A 23,804-nucleotide genomic window follows, 5' to 3' on the forward strand; every position below is an offset into this window, starting at 1 on the left:
ATGGTCTCCACATGTCTGATAGTCTATCTGGTTAATCAGAGCCGGGCCACATTAACCGCTCTCTGATGAGCATGAGAATAGTGCTGCTTCACGCCTCCCAGAGCTGACCATGTCGGCAAGGATGACAGGGCCCTGAGAAGGGGCCCCATCTGCTAGCTCTGCTCCTCTTGCTCTCAGCCCCTCGCCATGGCCCCTTCCTGGCCGTCAGACCATAACCTACATGTGGTAGAAGTACAAATACAGTCAGCTCCTAACTGTCAGAGTCATAAATGTGTCCACTAAATAAACAGAGATGTGTGGAACATAGGGGGAAGAGACAGTGGGAGATTATCACAGAGACACCGGAGGTAAATTTTAAGGAGAATGATGATTTGACAGAGATGGAGGAGGAAAAAGATAAATGATGACTCAGAGGAGAGGAGCCATGGACGGGAGGAGGGAGCTGGCTTATTGCCCTGAACATGAGACCCCAGCTAAGGAGCCAAGCAGGTGCCGCATGGCAGCCCCTCCAGGGCCCAAGCTCTGGAATGTCTACGTAATAAGAAAGACAATTGGTCGTGGCCATCAGGAATCCAAAAAGAGAAGTGATGGTATAAAAACATGGTTAAATACGTCAAAGGGCGGCCAGCTGATGGGATATCATGCAGTTATATTTTAAATGCTTTTGAAGAATTTGGGGTTGCACAGAAAATGTTTCATGTTATCATCAGAAGTGAAAAAGGTGAATGCAATGTTTCATTTAGGAAAAAGGAAATGCATAGGAAAAAGTCTGGGGAAAATATACTAAAATATCATAGTAGTTATCTCTTGGTAATCAGATGAAAGACAATTTTTCTTTTCTTTTTGAAAATTGAAATTTTCAACAATTCTACAAGTGTTTTATTTTAAAATCTAAAAAAAAAAAGTACACGTTATTGGAAAAACATTATCAGAGAAATTTGATTGGAGGGTGGTTGGGGCTGAGGAGGCTGGCAGGAGATGGGGCAGTAGAGGTTCGGCCTCCCACTGTGGACATGAGATAAAAGAGAACAGGGGGCTGGTTCAGAGGGACAACAGAAAGGACACCATTAGGTGTTCAAAGTTGAAAATAGAAAGGACAAAGGTGCCACCATAGTTAAGTTGAAAGTAGAGAAATTTAATTCTTTGTAGTCCATTTTGTTTTAGGTGTTCATGAGATATAAAGTTAGGCCAGCGGCTTTCTGTTTGACATAATAATAGAGACCCCCTGTCATTACTCTCACTGAGGGCTTGAGTTTCTGCATTTTTTATGTAAAATATCTGATACATATCACATACTCAGTGTTGTCTTGATACCTCCAGCTCTATATTTAATAATCAGCTATGGAGATTTACTGAATACTTTCTCTGTACAAGTTCTCAGCCCTTAAAATCTAGTAGAAAAAAAAATAAGACATTTATACAAACTACTATAGATCCAGCTATCCCCCTTCTCAGTATATATGCAAAAAAATTAAAATCAGCATATTATAGGGATGCAGCCACATTTCTATCAGCACAATTCACAATAGCCAAACTATGGAGCAAACCCAGGTGCCCTTCGACAGATAAATGGAGAAAGAAAATGTGGTGTGTATACACAATGGAGTATTACTCAGTCATAAAGAATAACATTATGGCAGTTGCTGGTAAATGCTGGAGGGCATCACACAAAGTGAAATAAGCCAGTTCCCAAAACCAAAGGCTGAATATTCTCTCTGATATGCAGAAGCTAATCCAAGATAAGGAGTATATTAAAAAAAATAGAAGGAAAAAAAAGATCAGTGGAGCAGGCAAAGAGGATTGCAGGGGAGGGAGGAGGGATGGGATAAGAAAAGAACATTGGAATGAATCTGACCTCACTTTCCTATGTACATATATGAATATACCACAGTGAATCTCGCCATCATATATAGCCCCAAGACACTAATTAAAAAAAAAACTATAAGTAAATAGCAGAAAGATCAATAGAGTGGAGGGGAGAGAATAGGGAAAAGGAGGGGGGATGGAAAGGGGAAGTACTGGGAACTGAATTAGAGAAAATTATATTCCATGCTTTTATGATTTTGTCAGAGTGAACCCTAATATTGTATGTAGCTAAAAAGAACCAATAAAAAGAGAAAAATAAAAATAAAAGATGAAATGTGATAAGGTCTGTAAGACAAAGAGAAGTCTATGACTCTGTGCATCTTGGTGGATATCACTGACTGGCCCTTCATTATCTGACTCCACCCCTCACTGTGACCATTATTCTTCAATATAGTCCTCTACACTAATCAGGCTGCCTTGTGTCTCTCTTCCCAGCTCACCATGTTTACATTAATTAGGAAAGCTTTAACTTTAAATATTATCTACCTATTAATGACACATTATAAGGACAGTCGTTGTATTCCTATCAAGAAAGTCAAGGGTAGGTGATCTCAGAGTTGGTCCATCAGCTCAATTATTATTATTGGAGTCTCGGGTGATTGGCTCATCAATCTGAGCACACTGACTTTTCATCCTCCTGTAAGTTTCCTCATGATGGCTCAGGGGCTCCAGATATCACACCGTGTTCACATTTAAGGCAACAAGAGAGAGAAAAGAATGAGGCCAGTGAATTTTTCTCTTGAGCTTGCTTATTCCTCTCTCAGGAAAACAAAGGCCTTCCCAGAACACACTCTGCTACTCCACTTAAACTTTCTTGTACATTTTCTTTGGCCAGGAATGAACCACAGAGATAACTTAGGTCACAAAGAAGGCCTAGGACATGCAACTAAGACTCCTCCATCAGCTAGGACTAAGCTGCTCAGTATGGTAGCCATTCACTTTTATAACTACTGAGTACCTGAAATTTGGCTGGGGCACTTGAGGCACTGAGTTTCTAATTTTACTTAGATTGTGTTGATTTTACTCAATTATAAAAGTAGAAGCAATAATAAAAAAATTATATATATAATTATATATATATATATATATTAAAATTATATTTTATATATATATATATTATATAAATATATATACAGGTTTTGTTATTTTGGTAGGACTGTATTTCACTCTTGTCATAGCATGGTCTCATATTTCTGTTGTAGTACACGTGTCAACAGGTGCATTCATTGTTTCTAGTGTGGCACAGAAACAAACATTTAATTGGACAGTCCTGTCAATTTTAACCTATGTATTAAAGGACAATATTGTTGGTACTCAGTTTGGCCACTGGAAAATCTTCAAGTAGGTGTACATTTTATAAGGATAAATTTTATGAAATAGAGATCCAAAGTTTCTGGTGTAAATTCAGCATCTGAATTGAGATGTGATTTTTATATGTATATATGTGTAACTTATATATGTTATATACTTATAAGTATAAAATATGCAAAATAGTTCAAAGATTTAGTATAAAATATAAAACACAAAAGTAAAATATTTAAATCATTTTACAAATATTGATTATACGTTGAAATTCTATTTGGGATATATCGAGTTATATAAAATACATTATTGAAATTAATTTCACCTATTCTTTTTACATTGTTAATACATATACTAGGAAACCTAAAATTAAATGTATGGTTTGCATCCTGTCTTTACTGGAAAGTGTTGGCCATTCAGAGAGCAGAAGGCACAGGTGAAGAGACTTGGCGTTGATGTTTGGTTAGTCAACCAGTAGACCTGTCTGCTCATCACCTGTGCCTCTGTCCTCTCTCCTCCCCTAATAACTGGTAGAGTAGAGCTCAGTGCATCTCTACTACGATTTATTGTTCAGCCCACTCCTTTCATTAATAGCATCAAACAAGATCTAACTGGCCCTGAAGCGAATCCTGGCTTAAGGCTGGCCTCTTCCAAACTCTTCTTTGACAATCCAGCTTAGCACTTCCATGAATGCTGCTTATTTTCACAAGACACACACTTATTGTGTATTGAAATGAATGTGAAGGAATGCAAGAAAGGAGTAAGTTAATTTTTCTTCCTGGAGGAGTCATGAAAGTGATTGATTAATAGATTTTATTTTGGGGGGTTGGGAAACATATGAAAACAGCCTTCTGGTAACCATTATTTCTGGGGGAGGAACAAGAAGTAATGGATTCAAGAAACGAGAAAAGCCGTTTTTAAATTGAAAGTAATTTGGAAAGGATGTAAAATTTGGAAGTCAGACGGTTTAACCCAAAGCCAAATTCCCCATGTAGCTTATGGTGTCTTCTTCAGTGGTGCAGAAGAAATGGGCAGCTATTTAAAAAGATTTTATTTTAAATCTCAAACACACACTTGGACCGTGTAGCCTTCCAATCTTCTCTGGGCGCATTTCTCCTTACTGTAGTCCTGGGAAGGGCTAATCATACCCAAGGCATCAGAAAAGAAAAATTGTCTTTTCAGATTAGTTACTACTTTTGCAGCAAATAGAGATAATGAGCATCTCAGTGTTTCCTCTGCCAAAAAGCACTAATGGAGCAGGTGCCCTCAGGAGCAGGCTCTCTAATGGAAGGTCTCGGAATTCTTCCACCATGACCCATCACTAGACCCATTTATTTAATATGATTGCTGTGTCTGTCAGTCCATCTGTCTAAGTAACTAGCTTTGGGCAACACAGAGGCATCTGTCATCACTGACTCTTTAACAAAGTGTGGATTCAAACCAAAGAAAGATCTTTCTTCCAGTAGGCCCAAGAGAATTAGCGGGGAGGGGGCGGGGAGAATGCCCACAAATCATAGACTAGAGGAATCTTCTGCTCTGGCCCCAAAGGCTGATTATGCATCAATTCTGAAATGAATTTTCCTGATCGCTTGCTTTCTGTGCCATTTTCTACTGTTTATTTTGTTGCTTGGCTCACTCTGGGCCTGAGCTTGACTTTGGTCCATACGTCTGGAAAGCATAATACAGTTTGCTCTCTTTCTACACATCCTGCTTTTTTAATAAAAATGTTCCTTTTTTTTTTCTTTAATACAGAATGGTTGAACATAGCATTTGGTAACAGGACAGAACTGATAATTTAGTTAAAATGAGTCACTTTTGCACCAGACTGGGTGCCCCATGACTCGTAATTACAAGTTCAAAGACTGGTTGTTTGTAACAAGAGGAAGCCCAGCCAGAGGGGCTTTCAGCCTGCTCTCTCTTTACATTCTTTATATCCAGAGAGCAAATTACAGCCCAAGGCAACCCGAGGCTCGTTAGTGAACCCAAGGAAGTCGGAGGCAGCTTCCTGAGCGGAGCAGAGGCCAGTCTTCCTACCCAGCCACACCAGCCACCAACAGTTAACTCGGCCTGAAGCGTCTGCCAGCGAACATTTCCACCACAGATGAGTGCCAATTGGAGTTTTTAAGCAAATCAAATTTAGCTGCTTCTTCATCATCCTGAAGCACCCTTTCCTTCCTCCTCCTCTTCCTGCCATAGAGCAGATGGGGGCAATTAGGGCCCCATGACTTGGCATCACTCTCCACAATCTAGTTCTGCTCCTGGCTTTTTAAAAAGACAGGATTTTAAAAAGAAAGAAAACAGTGAGCAAAGAAATCAGACAAAAGCTATTAATGCAAGTTCCCAGAGAAAAGCTGCTCGTGTGCTGTTACCACGTGAAGGAACAAGGCAAAAAAATTAAAAAAAAAAAAAAAAAGCCAAGGACAAGCACAGGTGGGAGCCATGAAGCCAGGGGCAGGTATTTCAGACAAGTGGCTTCTATAGGTGCCGCAGCTTGAGGGGCCCTCAGCTGTCACTGGAAGCCTGGAAAAGGGGAAGCCTCTGCGTATCCTGCCCCAGACGAGACACTACATAAACAAGGAGTGCCCTCTCCCCAGGGTGGCACACCTTGAAAAGAGCCACCAACTAGATAAGAAAGGTATGCTGGAAGAGAGTGAGAGCAGGGCCTGTGGCCGGGGAGGACGTTGATCCAGAGGAGCGACACTGCTGGGAGGACAGGCAGGAGGTTGGGACATAATTTGAGCTGTTTTCCAACTCAGTTTAACCTCCTCAAGTGAAGAAAAGAGCTTTGAAATCTGATGCTAGAACGGATGACTCGGTGACTTTACTTGTCATTAACTGTCAACCAGAGTGGTGAAACTCCTTCTTGGAGTTTATTGTCTAGATCAACACACATTAGATATTTTTTATGCAAAAAATAATTTTATTACTCTAGACCGAAGAACTCAAAAGAGCACAGTCCAAGTGATGGTGCATAAGCAGATAACTGTCCAGCTCTGGGGGATTTGAGAGACACAGTTCACCTTGAGGTCCCTCAGTGCCTACCTCTTACAATCCCAGACCCTTTTCTGCCTAAGTATACAAGATGAGGGAGAGAAACAAGCATTTATGAAGACCCTTCAGTGCACTACGTACAGCATTGTGTTCTTCCATGTCAATCATTTTTAATCGTCAAGATAGCCTATGTGGTAGACACCATCAGGCCCGTTTCATGAATGAAGAAACCAAGGACACCACCTGTTATGTTATGGACCTGGAATGTCTTCCAAAAGCGTGTGTGTGGAAGGCGTGGTCCCCAGTGCAGCAGTGTTCAGAGGTGGGGCTTGGGAAGTAATTGGATCACTAGGGCTCTGACCTTGTGAATACATCAGTCTGTTGATGGATTCATAACTGATGGCATTTCTGGGAGGTGGTAGAAACTGTTGGAGGTAGGACCTAGTTGGACAAAGCTCTTCTCAAGAGGTTGGGACTCCTCCATCCAGCATGTATTATTGGCCACCTAATGGGTGCCAGACAGAGTATTCATACCATCTTTCACACCACACCTCCCAGAACCTTCCTTCAGTTAAGTTTTCCCACTGGGATGCTTTGCAGCCTCTCGCAGCCTGATCATTCCCTTTTCTGTGACTTGTGCTTGCTCCCTGACCCAGTGTTTCTGGGGTGCAGGAACCTTAAAGTCCCCTTCCCACAGCCACCCCATTCTCCTGCCCCCACCACACACACATGCAGGTCTACGTACTTCCACTTCCATAGGAAAGCCAAGGGCCAGAGCAATGAAGTAGTGAGTTCAAGATCATGCCCTAGTGGGGTACGTTTTTACAGCACTTATCTCCCCCAGAACCACTGTCAGGGAATCCACTGGCTTTTTAGAAAGCAAGAATTTTAATTCTGCAGCTCCTTTTGGGAAACAAGCTACAGAAATAATGTGCGAGCATCCTGTCTCAGAGAAGCCTCCTTCTGGTCTCCCTCAGTGAAAGAGCCTTCCTTGCCATCCCTACCTATTCATTAGTTCCCATTACTTACTTCCATTAGCCTTCTTCAGAGAGCTAATTAATTGTATGTGTTTATTATTTGCTTCTCTTATCTGTTGACCTCAGTAGAATGTTAGCTCACCAGAGGAAACGAACTTTTGTTCACCGCCAAATTCCCAACTCCAAGAATAGCAACTGACATATAATGACCACTGTAAATACTTGTTGAAGCAATTAATTAAATGTGGACTAATATTTATGCAACAAGACACTCGGTGCAACATCATTTATTTATGTAGCCTATATGTAAAACAATGTAAATGTCCAATGTTGGGGAATGGACTATGATGATGATATATTATACAGCTATAAAAAGTAATATTCATGGAGATTTTAATGATATAAAAAGAATTGTGAGATTATATTGAGTGAAATAAACAGGCTACAAAATGGCATGGACATTATGATCTTATCTGTGTAGTAAAACAAAGTACAGGGAGACCTGGAGGGGAGGTAAAGGGATTGTAAGTGGGGTTTTCTTTCTTCTTCTTTATACCATTTCAAACTGTGAATTTTCTACAATGGGCAAGTTTAGCCTTGATAATCAGAAAAAGTGAAGTACTGTCTTCTGTGTGTTCTTTCCCCTGGGCACGCACCTCATATGAGAGTGCACATTTTTAGGACTTGCTTCTGTAATGACTGCAGTCCTCCATGAACCCCTGCAAGACAGTGGACATAGGAACAGTTCCTAGAAACCCCTCTGAGGGGCTGAATATGAACATCTCGTGATGGCGACTTACTGCCCAGTTGCGGAGGCACAAATGCCAGGCACAGATACTAACATGGCTGGCCTCACAGCACTCTGTGACACCACACAGCCCCAGATATTCTCTTCTGCCCCCTCCCCACCTCCTCTCAAATGTGACTCTTGCCAGGGGAAAGGCTAGGAGGCTGCTCCCACCAGAAGCTTCACCATTTATATGTGATGGGTAGTTTGGCTCCATTTAGAAGTAAGTATTTATAGGTATAAAATGCAGGGAGTACAAACAATAAGTCATGACCACAAAACTGAAAACCTAGTGAGAGAGAGTGGAAGAGTGAGGTGGTGCCAGATGGTTCCTCTGGATCTTGTTCAGCCAGGGCCTGTGGATGCTGGCCCCAGCCAGGACCCCTAAACAGAGGGTTATTTTTAAATTTTTGATTGTGGGTGTGGAGAGGAGAGAGTTCAGACCAGGGGTTGGGATCTTCATGGGGCAGCAGTTTGGGCTTGATGCAGGAAGGCAGGGACAAGGGTGCCAATCTGGTACCTTTTAGAGGACCTAGTCAAGTAGAATCGTGATTCTTCCCGCCACCTCTCCCTCCTTCTCTTTCTTTTTTTCCTCCCCACTCTGGAGAAGAAATGGCCAACATAGGTTAGCCATTGTGGAGTTTTCACTCAACACAGTACATAAGTGCATTTAGTTTCAGGTGGTGGCAAACTCTAGAAAGGACATAAAACAGGAAAACAAGGAAGGAGACCTGAGCTGAGAACTGAATACTGAGATGATAATCATGAAGATCCAGGGAAAGAACATCCCAGAGAAACAAAAGGCCCGTGCAAAGGTCCACCAATAGGAACAGTGTTGACATGGCTCAGGACCCCGGAGAAGGCCAGAGAGCGAGAAAGCAAGGCGTGAGCAAGGGAGACCTGGTTGGAGGGAGAGGAGGAGGCCAGGGAGGGCCCAGGCTGCCGGGAGCCCGCCTCCTGCTGGACCAAGGAGACTGGCTTGGTTCAGGTTGGGGTTGGCCCTGGGAAGCCGCTGGAGAGTTTCAACAACAGTGACGTGACTGTGTTCCTAGAAGTCCCCTCAGGCTCCTGTGTGAGAATATGTCGCAGGGGGGGCATATGGCAGATGGCATTGGAAAAAAAATCCAAAAAAATGGGCAGTGGGGAAGGGGGACATTGGGAGTGAGGATCACAGAAGGCCAGAGAAGGAAGTGCTTCAGGCAGGAGGGCCCTGGGTCAGCTGCTGCGTATTGGTCGGGTGGACCAGGTCATGCTCTTATAATAAACCAACAGTAAACCTCAGCGGCTTACACTGCATGAACAATGTGGGCCAGCGGGGTAGGTCATCTGGTCACGGTCACCAGGGACACTACTCCCATCACCAGACCAAGGGAAGCGAGAGCAGGGAGGACTGACTGCACAGGGGCTCTGTGGTGTTCTAGCAGGAGGTGACACAAATTGCTGCCACTCCCAGCCTACTGGCCATCACCTGTCACACACACCTCCCTAACTGTACTGCTCTGCCACTTACTGAGAGGTCAACAAAACAAGAACAGAAAATGGGCCACTGGTTTGGACAATTCTGAGGTCACAAGGACCTCAAAAGGATGGACCAGACTGACTAAGTAGAGACAGGAGGACAGGCCACTGAGATGGTGACTATGAAAACCCCGTGGGGGGTCCTCAGGAGTGGGAAGACACTGCAAGGTTAACAGAGCGAAGGGAGAGTTTTATGCAGAGTACTTTTCCCTGAGTCTCTAGATGCCCTACTCTGTCCATCCCACTGTAAGTAGATGATCTTCTCTTCTTTTTCACCAATGAAATCAAGGCCTGAGAACATGAATGAACCTTCCACTTTGCCCCTAGAAATTCAAATATATCTGTATCTAACTCTAAAAAGAATTTTGAAATGTGTTTTTGTGCTGATGGAAATAATTCAAGGAAGAGAAAGAAAATGCCCAGAAAATAGAAAAGGGGTGAGGGAGGAAGAAAGGCCAGTGGGGGAGTTTGGGAACCAGAGCCCAGGTGGAGGGTTGGCCTTTGACAAGACGGCAGAGGCTCATTCCATTGTTACCAGAGGGATGGATGGACCCTGGGCAGGGGTGAGAGTCCACGGTAGACATGGTGGTGGGAAGACAAGGAGCCCCTGTCCTGAGGCACGAATTTCCCCAATGCATGAGGTTGTGACTGAGGAGTGCGCAGGGCTGGTGTGGTGGAGATGCGGAGAGCACAGAAGCCACGGAGCCAACTGTGAGCCACTGTCACCACGTTGCTACCCCACAATTTGCAGCTACCTTCAGAGTTCCCCAACTGTGTTGAAGTAGCTGTGCCCTCAAACAGCTCGCTGAGAGTAGTTTTCAGAGGACTCATTATTAGTTAGGATAATTATGACTCATTTTTTCACTTTCACTGTTTATAGTGTAGTCCACATTTAGTCATTTCATTCTGCCAGAGAGCTTTAAATAAATGATCCATAGCTGCCATTTGCTGTTTTCTTTATTTTTATTGTAGAATACATATACAGAAAAATGAACTTCAGATTTGCACTGTGCTTAGCTTAACAAACAGCACTTTTAAGGAGAAGAGTTTCACCAGAGATGTCTCCTCTTTGCTCATCCAGTTGACAGATCTTGTCTGGAGCACCTCCTGTGTCCCAGGCAGTGCGCTTGGAGCTGAAGGGGCTTCCGGGGGCGACTCGTGGACTTGGGGTGGGAGGGAAAAGGTGAGATGGTCCCGGGAATAAATCTTTCTAAAGGGATTCGGTGGTTCTGAAGTGGAGATGTGTGCGAAGTGCTCCCCACTTTTTGTAATTCTTCACAGTATGACGTGGGAATCATGAGCTTTGTGGTGCAGATGAGGAGCCCGAGACAACGCAGGGCAATGTAGATGGCAGGGCCTCGTCATACAGCTCAGCACTCAAACCTGTGTCTTCCGACTCCAGATCCTGCCTCCTTCCCCAGCCACTGAACAAGAATTACAGAGCAGTGGCCTGACGTCACACCAAGGCAGATGGTCACTCATAGGAGGGACACGCCTGTGGAAAGCTCCAGGGGGCAAGCAGGCAGCTGGGTGAGGGGGTATCTGTCCTACATGTCGGCCCAAATTCCCCCAGAAGACAAAACAAACCCCTGGGTCCTACCAGTGAATCTCTGAGCCGGGCCCTGCACCCACAGGGTCCTCTGCATACCTCTGTCTTGGCCACTCTGTTCCCTAACACCGACCCCTCTCCTCCAGCTCCTGCTCCTTGGAAGTGCCCTGAGAAATCCCTTCGCAATGCAATAGTACCCCTCTTTTGCTCCCTGTACACCGTCTCTACCAGGTGGTTGTCAATGCATTATCTAGAAGTTTCTCCAGATGTCTAACATAAGCTTGGACCTTTTCACACCTTCAGCACTCAACTGTACTGTCAAGGACATAGTTCCTTTTCTTTTCTTTTTTTTAATATTAATTTTTTTAGTTGGACACAATACCTTTATTCCATTCATTTATTTTTATGTGGTGCTGAGGATCCAACCCATGGACCTGTGCGTGCTAGGCAAGTGCTCTACCGCTGAGCCACATCCATCATAGAAAAGGGTCGTCAGTGGAGTAGATAGATACCCAGTACCGTTGACAGTACTCGTTGTCAGCGTCACAGTTCACTCTCTGCCTGGTGAATAAACAAATGTTATGTTTTAACAGTTAAGTGCTTTCCAGAGAAGAAGCAGCCAGGCTATAGAGAAGTTGGTCTTCTGGGTCTTTCTTGCCTGTTTTTCATGGCTACCCAAAGCCCACACTCTAGAACCTAGACCCTGACTCCTTTTCTGCTCTATAATATCCACCCCCTTCTCTGACTTAAGTCCTAACACGACCATTTCAAAGGCAGAAACCCAGAGTGATTCCCCAAGCCTGTAATCCCAGCAACTTGGGAGGCTGAGGCAGGAGACGACAAGATGGAGGCCAGCCTCAGCAACCTAATGAGGCCCTATCTCAAAATAAAAAAAATTTAAAGGGCTGAAGATGTAGCTCAGTAGTAAAGTGCCTCTGGGTTTCATCCCTAGTACCAAAAGAGAGGGGGGGTGGGGGGAGAGGGAGAAAAGGAGGAAAAAAAAAACACTTTATCATGGACACTTTTCAGAGCCCAAGTTCTGTATAGATTAGGGAAAGATCATTAATCAAACCTGTCAGTCTGCTAACCAGAGTCCTAATGGCAGAGTCAAGGCATCAGGACAAGCCATTCAGCTCTGCTTTTCCAAAGTCTGACCCTCATGCTCCCCAGCCCCCACCTCAGTTTCCCAAGGAAGCAGCTCCCGGGCCTCTGGCGCCTTCCTCGGTCCCCATCTCAGAGACCTCCCCCTCTTCTGAACCATCATCTGCACTGATGGCTTTCAGCCCCTACCCCAGCCCACAACCCTCCCAAGTTTCCTTACTTTCTTTACCATCTCGGATCTCCTGACCCCACAGGACTGACATCAGTGGCCTGCGGGCAGTTACGAGGTCATTACTTCTTGGCAAATGATTTTCACTTAGCAACACAGCATGAAAAAGGAGCATTTTGGAAAAAGTCAAATTCATAGAAACAGAGAAGGATGGTGGTTGCCACGGGTGGGGGAAATGGGAAGCTGTTGGTCACAGGGTGCAAACTTTCAGTTATAAGATGACTTAAGTCCTGGGGAATAAAATGAGCAGCATGGTGACTGGAGTTAAATAGCACTGGGTTATACGCTTGAAATTTACTAAGGGTAGGTCTTCAGTGTTCTCCCCACCACCACCACCCACCACCCATACACACCCGGCCCCCCCCCACACTACACCCCATACACACACCCCACACCCCCCCCCACACACACACACACACGACGACTCTGTGAGAGATGTCGTCACTCATTCGATTGTGATAATCATTTCACAACATACATATCTATCAAATCATTTGGTACATCAAATATGTACGATTTTGTCAATTTTTTTTTTATTGGTTGTTCAAAACATTACAAAGCTCTTGACATATCATATTTCATACATTTGATTCAAGTGTGTTTTGAACTCCCAATTTTACCCCAAATACAGATTGCAGAATCATGTCGGTTACACATCTACATTTTTACATAATGCCCTATTAATAACTGTTGTATTCTGCTACCTTTCCTATCCTCTACTATCTCCCCTCCCCTCCCCTCCCCTCTTCTCTCTCTACCCCATCTACTGTAATGGGAAAATAAACAAGGAGAGAAATGAATTACAATTTTGTCAATTATACATAACTCAATAAAGCTTAAAAAATGGATATGCCCTTTCCACTAAAAAAAAGAAAAATGGAGGATTTTGAAGTCAGACAAACTTAAGACGAAGTTATGGCTTTGCCACTTACCAACTGTTGACTTAGAGTCACTTTTAAATTCTTTCAACTTCAACTACTATCTGATTGACAGGGTCATGGTAAGAAATGAGAGAGCATATATAATGCCTCTAGCCCATGTCGAGTTCTTGATAAGCTTAGCCACCAACACCAATGGAGTCGTGGAAATCAAGTTAATGTTTATGAAATAGGGAATAATCCCTATTGTGTGTAGAAGGCGCACGCACACACACACACACACAATTTCCCCATCTTTTTCCCCAAAAAAACAGTAGCATATTTTTATTCATCTATTTTATTTTTTCTCTTTAGATATACATGACAATAGAGCATATTTTGACATATTGTACATACATGGAGTATAACTTATTTAATTAGGATCCCATCCTTGTAGTTGTACATGATGTGGAGTTACACTGGTTGTGTATTCATATACAAACATAGGAAAAGTTCTATCCGATTTATTCTACCATCTTTCCTATTCCCATGTCCCTCCCTTCCCTTCATTCCTCTTTGTCTAATCCAGTGAACTTCTCTTCTTTCCTCCACCCACCCCACTCCCCACTACTTATTGTGAGTTAGCATCTGCATATCAGAAAGAATATTCAGCCTTTGGTTTGGGGGATTGGCTTATTTCACTCAGCATGATAGTCTCCAGTTCCACCCATTTACTGGCAAATGCCATCGGTTCATTCTTCTTTATGACTGAGTAATATTCCATTGTGTATATATACCCCAAAACGACTTAAAAACAGTAGCATATTTAAACTTTGTCTTGCCTTATACTTACTTCCAAGCTATGGAAACAGAATTGTACTTAAAGCCACACACATTTCAGGCAGTTTTGCTACTGAGCTAGAAGGTAGTTCTCTAATTCTCTTTTTCAAAATATATGAAGATAAATTTGAGACTAGAGTGGAACTCTTCCTCATGAGGCATAGATAGGAAGTGCCTCATTTCTGGAGAACAGGGCATGTCCGCAACACTTCAGTCACTGTCTCCAAAGCACAGGCTGACACGACAACTAGACTCACCAGGGGGCAGCCAGCTGGCAGGACCCTGTTACCTAGTCCTTTGGAAGCAGCCCAAGACAGCTTAGCTTCAGGGAACCCTGTGTGTTTCAGGTTCTACAGAATTTGCAGCCTCTTTCTAACTGAAGAGGAATCCAGCCTTTCTCTTCCGTGGGTCTGTCAGTCACCTGCCCTGCTCCCCACGAGAAGTCAGGACACACACATCCTGCCACCCAAATTCCCAGGCTTGGTCCAAATCTTGGGCATGGAATCAGACACCAAGGCTCTTCAGGGCTGCCACATCCATGGGCTAAAATCAATAGAGCAGACAGGAGGCATCCAGTTTAGCCTGGCAGCGGGAGCCGCAGCATGCTGTCTCATTTAATGGAAACGTTGCTGGCCTCCAGATTCCTGAGTTAACTCCAAAACCCAGAAGTGCCAACATGACCCAGGCTGCTTTCCAACCCAGTGGATAGGCTGCACCTACCCACGGGCTTCTCCAGGCAGCCCACACGGGCACTTGGTCCTGAATGAGAACGCTCATAAAATAAAGACTCCAGAGGGGCTAGGCTAGGAAAAATGAGCATATTTTTGCAGAAAGCCTTGAGGACCACTGCTTAGAAGTCTTATGTTACTGCTGAACACTACCCTTGAGAAGCTGCTGTCCTTCAGCCTCTCCAGAGTGTCCACTCCGATGCCATGCCGGGTCTTTCTTCACCTGCCCAGGGGAAGACCCAACACAGAGTCCCAGCAGCAGGAGGGTGAATCAGACAGTCACCAAGACAAAAGGGAAACACAGCCCACCCTGAGCTCTGCCCCTTTAGCCCCACCCAGTCCTCGAGGTCTGCACCTCAGGGCCTGTGTGGGCTGCTGGTGGGATGTGTGATTTCTGGCACTGGGAGTCAGGAGCCCATCTGATTTATTTAGATGTGGTGCCACCATTGGGTGGGTCTCCTAAGGTTTATGTGGCTTTCCACTTCAGATTTTCCTTTTGCTCTCCTCCCTAGAGCCCCTGCCAAGCCCGCCCTGCTCCGGCCTGGTCCAAGCCAGCCCTAAGAATCTTCTAATTAAAGGTTTTCCTTTGACATCTTTCATGTGGCAACCGAGGAAACTCCAACACAAGTCATAATCCAAGGACTCCAGCCCAGGTGATATCGCTTGGGTCGAGCATAGGCCTTTCACCCCAAGGTCGTGGGGCACTAGTCCATTCCAAAAGTTGTCAGTCAAAAGCAGGAAGTAGGTTAGATGAGTGTCCCTGGTCACTCCAAAAGATCTGATCTCTGGTCTCCACATCTGCAGCCACTTTGGCCGTGGCTAAGTGGTTTTTTTTTTCTTCTCCTCATCCTCAGATTCCATATCCTGCTGGACCCACCCAACAGCCCTTTAAATTGTAGCTGGCCCTTTCAAGTAAACAGAACCATGGCCACTGGCACTGCTCACTGCGGTGACCCCCATCACCCTGGTGCTGGAGGAAATGGGCGCAGGACTCCTCAGCATCCACTCGGTGGGTCCCGTGAGTGATCCAGGCACTCTGGGACGATGACGTGCTGGGCAGGGGGCCGTCTGCGTGTCAGTGCATGTCAGCTCCTGAGGTGATGGAACGGGCAGCCCAGGAATGATCAAAGTGACAGTAGTGACCATTATTAAATGGCAGTTGTCATTTAATTGGTTGGTAATCTGGAAGCCATCTATTAAAGGAAGAGCTTCTGTGCTCAGGATGATTGACTGTGGAGGCTGCCCGAAGAGCACTGCGGGAACGCTAATGCTGTAATTAGCTTCCCCAGCCAAGAATGCTGCCAGGGGTGAGCAGAGTCTTGCACGGGTGTGAGGGGGGAAAGTGGTGGCCCAGCCTGCAGAGAGCTAGCCCTGCCTTTCATGTGCCTTCCAAAAGACTCCTCCTTCCTAAGCGACAGCACCCTCCCCACAGAAGGGACAGGAAGGTAAAGGCAGCATCTCCGAAGTCCCTTCTAATCTTCCTGGGAGATGGGTCAGCCCTCCTCCCCCTCCCATGCATTCAGTCATCCAGCATCAGTGGGTCCTTTGCTCTCCATACTAGCTGTAGCGTTCATTTCCTCTTTGTGGCCTTGGGGACATCCTGTCACAGGCACCCTTCTCAAGGGTGTTGGATCTCTGAGCTTTCCTCTGATCCTCATAACTCTCCTGGTACTAGCCCACCCCAGAAGTTGTCAATCAAAAGCAGGAAGTAGGTTAGATGAGTCTCCTCGGTCAGTCCAAGAGATCTGACCTCTGGTCTTTTATGTTTCACGTTCCACCTTGACAGATCGTCCTGCCCCTGGCTCTGCGACGTCTCTCATCTAAATCCTTCCTCCTCATTCCATTGGCCCATTTATTCTAACTCAGCACACACAGGTTGGAGTCCTTTTCTAATTATTTGTGGGAGAATATGTTTGTGTGTCACATCCAAGTCCACCCCTGAGAGATTTCCACGTCTACAGAGCCTTATATCAAATACATGCAAACACATAGCCCCTCGCCTGTCCCTTCGCAGCCTCGCAGGTGTGTCCGTCCTCTCTCTCCATCACAGCCATCCCTTACCTTCCATTTCAAAAGTCTCAGCCATCAAGCCGTAGATAATCATCCCTCCCAGTCCAGCTTCCTTCCTGCCTGAGCACCAGAGGTCCCCCACCCAGCCCTGAGCCTCGCTGTACATTTAGACTCAAACTGTGTGTTCTGAATCCCCCTCCCTTTGGAAGCCACCCCCTCACTTTTCATCACTCCCTCTTGGTCTTCTTTTCTCCCCTCTTCTTTAGTCAGAGAAAACTGAAGTCTTGCATGAATAAATGTCTCCCAAAGAAAATATATTTTTGGCTCTGAGTAGGAAATAATTTTCAGCATGAATAACACAACCCTCCATCATTTGACTTTTGTCGATTTTTAAGCAATAGCTTCACCAGCAGTTGGGTGTTTGGGAGCAGCCAGGAAAATAAGCTGTGGCCCACGTGCTCCAGGCTAAAGGCAATCGGACAGCAGGCCCAGGCTGTGGCTCAAATTCCCCTGTCCCTGTTTGTCCTCGCCATTCGGTTTCCATGGGACCCTGTGCTAGGGGTGGGGAGGGCTTCCAAAGTGCTGAATTATATTCTTTATCAAAATAAGGAAGTGGATTTTAGGATGACAAAAAAAAAGAGCATTAAGGCCAGCAGGGTGGCACACGCCTGTAATCCCAGCAGCTCGGGAGGCTGAGGCAGGAGGATCAAGAGTTCAAAGCCAGCCTCAGCAAAAGCAAGGCACTAAGCAACTCAATGAGACCTGTCTCTAAATAAAATACAAAATAGGGCTGGGGATTTGCTCAGTGGTAGAGTGCCCCTGAGTTCAACCCCGGTACCAAATTAAAAAATAAATAAATAAAATATATACATTACTATACACACACAGAGAGAGAGAGAGAGAGAGAGAGAGAGAGAGAGAGAGAATTAAAACATAAGAGGCCAACACATGTGAATTTGGATGCCTGATATTTTCAGAAATCCAACTCCAAAGCTAGTTTTTAAAAACTGTTGACTGCCATTTCTACCAAAGTGCTCTTTAATCAGTTATCAAAATCCAGAAGAGTTTATGCCTTTGGGTCTTATAAATATTTTTCCATCAGCCCATAACCTGGAAATGCAGTGCTGTGTTTGGGGCATCTCCTGTAGGTTTACCCACGTGGCCCTGCAGCTCAGCAAGCCAGAGAGGCCCTCGTCATCATCCATACTTTCTGGGATTCAGGGCTGGGACCTATGGCTGAAATTCACTAAACACAAACAAGAGCTAGAAATGAGCACAGCAGGTCAGCACTCTGAGACCCTTCACCTTGATGAGGAGCCGATTCTGACAGACCAATTTGGGAAGAAAGTAGCATGTCTGTCTTTGTAGGACCTGTTAGCTAGTTGTCAACAAATTGTAGAATTTTTCTTTGCTCACCCTAAAATAGTGATACCTTCAAGGCTTGTTGCATTTTTATAAAAGCTTCTTGGAGTTGGAATTCATCTCTAATAGTGGGCTGTTAAGCGCAATAACCTGTAATGGGGAATTTTCTAAGACACATCACAGAGGGGATGAACCCCCCCAGGAGCATGGTGGTAGAGGGCAGTGCCGGCCTGTTTCACTTCCCCAGTAGCAACATAGTCTAACAAAAGGGAAGACATTTGCCCACTCATTCATTCAAAAGACATCTAATTGTGCCAAGCATGGTGGCACAGACTTGTAATGTCAGCTTCTTGGGATGCTGAGGCAGGAGGATCACTAGTTTGAGTCCAGCCTAGGCAACTTTCAAGATTCTGTCTCAAAATAATTCATTTACGAAAAGGCTTAGGATGTAGCTCAGTAACAGAGCACTTGTCTAGCATGTGCAAGGCCCTAGGATCAATAGAAGACAGTTGAGTTCCTCCATGGTACCAGGGACTGGTCAAGTGCTAGAAATACTGCTACAAACAAAACTGACAAGAATCCTTGCCCCTAGGAGCTCACAAATTCTATAAATAATTAACAGAACTTATTAACATATCAAATACACTATGTAAATAGTCAACAGAATTCAGGGTTCTGGTTTTCTGTAATACTGTGAAAAAAAATATAAAGCTTTGGGCAAAATAGGCACTAATTCGAGCCTGATCTCATGGGTGAATCTACTAGCAGGCCATTTTGGATGCCACCCACCTTGCCCTTTCCATCAGACCTACTTTCCCTGGAAAAATCTATTGACGAGCAGAACTAATTGCCTCTAAAAGCTGGGCAACCTTTACCTCCCCTCCTTTTCTATAACCATGCAAATGTCATTCCCATGGAGGGCAGAACCGCCCGTATTGGTCAGGTTGCCCTTTTAATTCACACCCCTCTGCCCCCTCCACTGTTCTTCATCCCCACCTGGCAAATGGTGCACCATCTTCAGAATCCCTTCACATGAAGTCACATGCCCCCTCCTCTAGCGGTCTCCTGCCCCTCTTCCTCCCTGTCTCCTGGTGCTGGACACAGCTCCCTGCAGCTCACAGCAGTGTGATTATTTGTTCACTTTCCTTTCTCTCTGACTAGACTTTGAACTCTTTAAACACAAAGATCAAAGCTTTAATTGCCTTCTTGGGTTTTGCATCTCTGTCACATGCCTAGCACAGCGCCTAAGATAAATAAACACATCTTGAAGGAATAAATAAATAGATGATTGTCTCATTAGCAAGGTGAGCTTTCAAACACTCTTGCTCCTAACACATACAGTGTGTGCTTCAGTACAAGAGCTTGTCACAGGAGAAAGAGCCTGCTTTCTAAATCCTCATAGGAAAAAGAAGTTGAGACATCGCTCTAATAAATGAAAAGTTGGGGGAAACAGTCGTTCATTAATGTTGTGAGTGACCCCAAATTGGACTGAGATCTGATGTATTAGTACAATGGGGAAAAAAAAGTCGAATGTGGACTCTAAATGGGCAGAAGGGGATGGACAGGAGAAGGCTGAGACGGAGACCCAGCCCGCACACTTCAGCTCCTTTGGGGTCCTTCCCATGGGCCTCTCTCTGTGGACCCCAGTCTCATGCTCCTTATGGTAGCCTTCCCTGAAGGCTCTGTAGGAATCTCGGCCTTGCTTTGCCTCTTTCCCCTCAGACTAGGACAAGATCAGCCTCTCCCCATGGCCTCCCTGGGCAGGCACCTAGGGAGCCAGCTGCCAGGATTAAGGCCATCATACCATCATCACAGTTCACCTGTGATCACCACAGTCAGGAAACCCTACTTGCAGAATACTTCTCTATGGTGGGAGGAAAGCTAATGCCATCTTCCTGGTCATCAGCAGGGTCCCTAAGTAATTCCCAATGCAACTTTCCCACATGTGTACTTTACTAAATTTTGAATCTTTGGTAATTGATGATTCATATATAAGATGTTACGCTGCTGGCTCCTGATTTCTTAGAACTTTTAAGATTATTTTTAAAAATAATTGCAAGCGATCTTCCTGAGCTTACCTCCTCTGCACACTCCATATGCCTTCTGCTCCCACCGTCCACTCAGGGCAGACCAGGGACGATTCAGTTGATTGCAAGTTCTCCCAGGACTGACTTCCATTGTGGTACCATGAGCGCTGGGAAACCTGAGTGGGCTCTTTCCCCACCCAGCTGCCCATCCACACCGTCAGCTCCACAAGAAAGCAGAGCACAGAAGAGAAAAGGCCACGAGCCCTTCTCCTTCATGGCCACTTTATGATCCATCCTCCATGCCCTGCCCCACCACTGCCACTACCTGGTTGGTAGAAGCCTTCTCTTAACCCCTCTATGGGAGGCAATTTAGGGATCCCTAGGTGCACTTTTGGGGATCCCAAACCTCCACTGTGGTACATGTGGAGCTTTCGTCTTTCCAACTCTCCCAGATGCACACACGCCCTCTGATTCTATTGTGCAGTAAAAGCACCCATTGTTACCACTGGACACAGGCCAGGGCCAGGGGAGAAGTGGGGAATGAATCCCTCGACTCCCGTGGGCTCTGCTGGTGAAAAGTGCCCGGTGTTGACATCTCTCGTGCTCAGAGCCCATCCTCAGAGTCTCACACCAACCAATTCCCAGCTCCACCGGATTCTGGAGTGTGCAGGACAGATGTGGAGACAGAAATGAGCCATGCCCATTTGCTTCTGATTGGAAAAGGGTGGGGTGTTGTTGTGTACCTCACCATTCAGACATTCTTCCTAGTGCTATTTTTACCACAGTAATGATTAAATTGGTGTCAGATGAGCTGGTCCAGTTCCTCGATGAGCCTGGGAGATGGGTTTTTCCAGGCAAAAGATGCTGTATGTGGCCCAGATGAGCGAGTCTCTGGAAACCTAGGCCTCAAAGCCTCATGGCCCTGGACCGTGTTCCTGTGGCAATTACAGCAAGGCTCATATCCTGCCCACTTGGCTCCTACCAGATCATCCAGGAGACATATGTTGGGCACCTTCTCAGTGCCAGCCATCCAACGAGACACCGGAGATTCACATAAAAATATGACTCTACCTTTGAGAAACTTGCATTTCCCCAGAAAGGATTGTCATGAAGGATGATGTCCACCCGACTGTACCTGTGACAGGTGCCTGGATAGGACAGAGTGCAGGGAGGATTTGTTTTGCCTGGGTTTGGGGACAGCTTTGTGGAGGTGGCAGCCTCAGCCAGGGCTTTGAAGATAAGCAGAGCTGCAGGTGGAAACAGGGGAAAAGGACTTCCGAGCACAGGAACCAAGGGCTGAAGCATTTTTAAAAGTCTCTGAGCTGGGCACAGTGGTGCACGCCCGTAATCCCAGTGGGATTGAGGCTGAGGCAGGAGGATCACGAGCTCAAAGCCAGCCTCAGCAACTTAGCAAGGCCCTAAGCAACTTAGTGAGACCCTGTCTCCAAATAGAACATTTTAAAAGGGGGCTGGGGATGTGGCTCAGGGGTTCAGCACCCTGTGTTCAGTCCATGGTACCAAAATATAATAATAATAATAATAATAAATAACTCATTCAAAACCCAGTTGTGATGGTATCTGTCACTGAGGGGACGTCTCAGACTCGCACCTGCACTGTCCCTTGCCTTGGGAGACTGGGATGAAAAGGTCCTGGTGCGGGGGTGCCACCTGGTTTCTGACTTGAGGCTCTGTATTTTGAGCCCTGGGCAGGGCCTCACAGTGGGCTTGGCCTGTCGTGGCAATGGCAGGCCAGACATTGAAATGCTGAGACATCAGCTAGGGACTCCTGCCATGGTCTTGTGACAGAGAAGTTGACTCCGGGGAGCTCCGAGGTCCCTCACCAGCCACAGAAAGCAAGCATGGATCATTATGTGGAAACTAAGTCAGAAATTTCTAGATTCTGTATCTCCCAGTCTGTATTATAATTCCTATCACTAAATGCCTGGAAATTCAGGGTGAAATTTAACAGAAAGCCAGAGTGGGGCATGACAGGAACCCAGGAGCCATGTGGCCCTGAGAGATGGCAGAAAGTGCATTTGCAGATGTCCCGTGGTCCAGGGCTTGGTGCTCTGGTTTTCATTTCCTCTGATCAGACATTCCAAACCCCATCCCCCGTAAGTCACATGGACATGCAGGCACAGCCCTGCAGGGTGCAGTACGTGTCCTGTGGCTGGAAGGGCCTCCTCAGTGGGTCAGCAGCCAGCTGGAATAGCCTGGGGCCACCTGTCTGGTCAGAGCCTTTCTGCCATGGGCCTCTTGGAGCCAGGGCTGGCTTTGCGGTCTGACTAAAGTGACAATGAAATTAATCGGATCCTGATGCTGTGACTGAGGCCATTTGCCTGTGTCTCCTAACAGGGATGAGAGAGGAAATGTCATTAGGACGCCAGGAGGCTTTTGAAATCTTCAAGAGGGACCATGCTGACAGCGTTACCATCGATGACAACAAACAGATTCTGAAACAAAGGTAAGGCTGTCTCAGAGAGCAGCTGGCCCCGGGAGGCGGGCCAGGCCAGCCTGCAAAATTTGCTGCTCTGTCCTTCCTAATCCACCCAAGGTAACTTCTGTAAGAAAGGCACAGTGTTCGTGGAGATGGGCAGTGAATCATGTCCAACCTGGCATGATTGTCCTTTGCATGTGTGAGCCTCATCAAGCCAGTCACGTCAGGGTGAGCAACTCTTAGGACGGGGGGCAGTTGCCAACAGCATTAACTCTATATACAATTCTCATTAATACTTATTAATTTAGACTTTATCAATGCCTGTTCCAAAGGCAGGGGAAAAAATCAATGATCCAAGCTATATGCTTAGAACCCCAGGTGTTGCTGATGGCTGTCCTGTAATTCTTAGTCATAGGAAATAGATGCACATCTCATGACTCAGGGCCTTTGGTACATTCTTTAGACCACAGTTGGAGCAGACAGCTAAGATTCTGGACCCCAGTAGAAAAACTTTATAGATACATAATTTGCTGAAGCTAGTCTGTGAGTTAGACACATCTAGACTGCTCAGAAGACCGAGCTCCAGACTGAGAACTTTTATAGATCTCATGCAGCTCTGGATCTCAGCACACAGTACATTTTCAACCAGATTTGTTGAATTAAAAAGAGATCCAGGTTTGAGAGGCATCTGCTTCTCAGTGACAATTCAAGGAAGTCTGAGAAGTAGGGGAGAACTTGTGGCAGTTTGAGTACCCAGTAGAGGGGAAAGCTTTAAATGAAGGGTAGAGGGAAAGGAGGCCTAAGAAGAAGCAGAGAGAGGAGAGAACCAGGAGAAAGTCGTGAAGGAGAGTATTGTCAGTGGAGTCAGATGGCAGGAGGCGGGACGAATCTTGGCACCTAGACGACCACCAAGAGGAGGGCTGGGTTGAAGGAGCAGGTTGAGAAGAAATTGAGGGACCCGTGCATTCCTGGGCCAGGGTGCAGCTCAGCGGCAGAGCACTTGTGCCACCACCTGAAGCCTTGGGTTTCATCCCTAGCATCGAAAAAGAGAACGCATTCAAAAGTTTTATACTGAATGAAAGACACTTTTTTGAAAAGGGGTGGAGGAGCTTTAAGGAGAAGTGAAGGTGGTTTCAGAATGGCGGGGAATGGCCAAGATTAGGCCACTGAAGCAAGCCAGTGACAAAGAGAGGTTAAGACACAAGGAGAGGTGCCAAGGTGGC

The 23,804-nt window shown here is 45.7% G+C and overlaps 1 protein-coding gene across 1 annotated transcript in view; it reads left to right on the plus strand.

The window, feature by feature from the left end:
- The window catches only part of Kif6 (kinesin family member 6), a 380,879-nt gene that overhangs the window by 259,081 nt on the left and 97,994 nt on the right, over positions 1 to 23,804 (plus strand). The window contains 1 exon segment of the mRNA XM_027943549.2: positions 22,500 to 22,608. Coding sequence (XP_027799350.2) covers positions 22,500 to 22,608 — 109 coding nt within the window.

This window comes from Marmota flaviventris, chromosome 6 (genome assembly GCF_047511675.1).
Source record: "Marmota flaviventris isolate mMarFla1 chromosome 6, mMarFla1.hap1, whole genome shotgun sequence".
In the NCBI taxonomy this organism is placed as follows: Eukaryota; Metazoa; Chordata; class Mammalia; order Rodentia; family Sciuridae; genus Marmota; species Marmota flaviventris.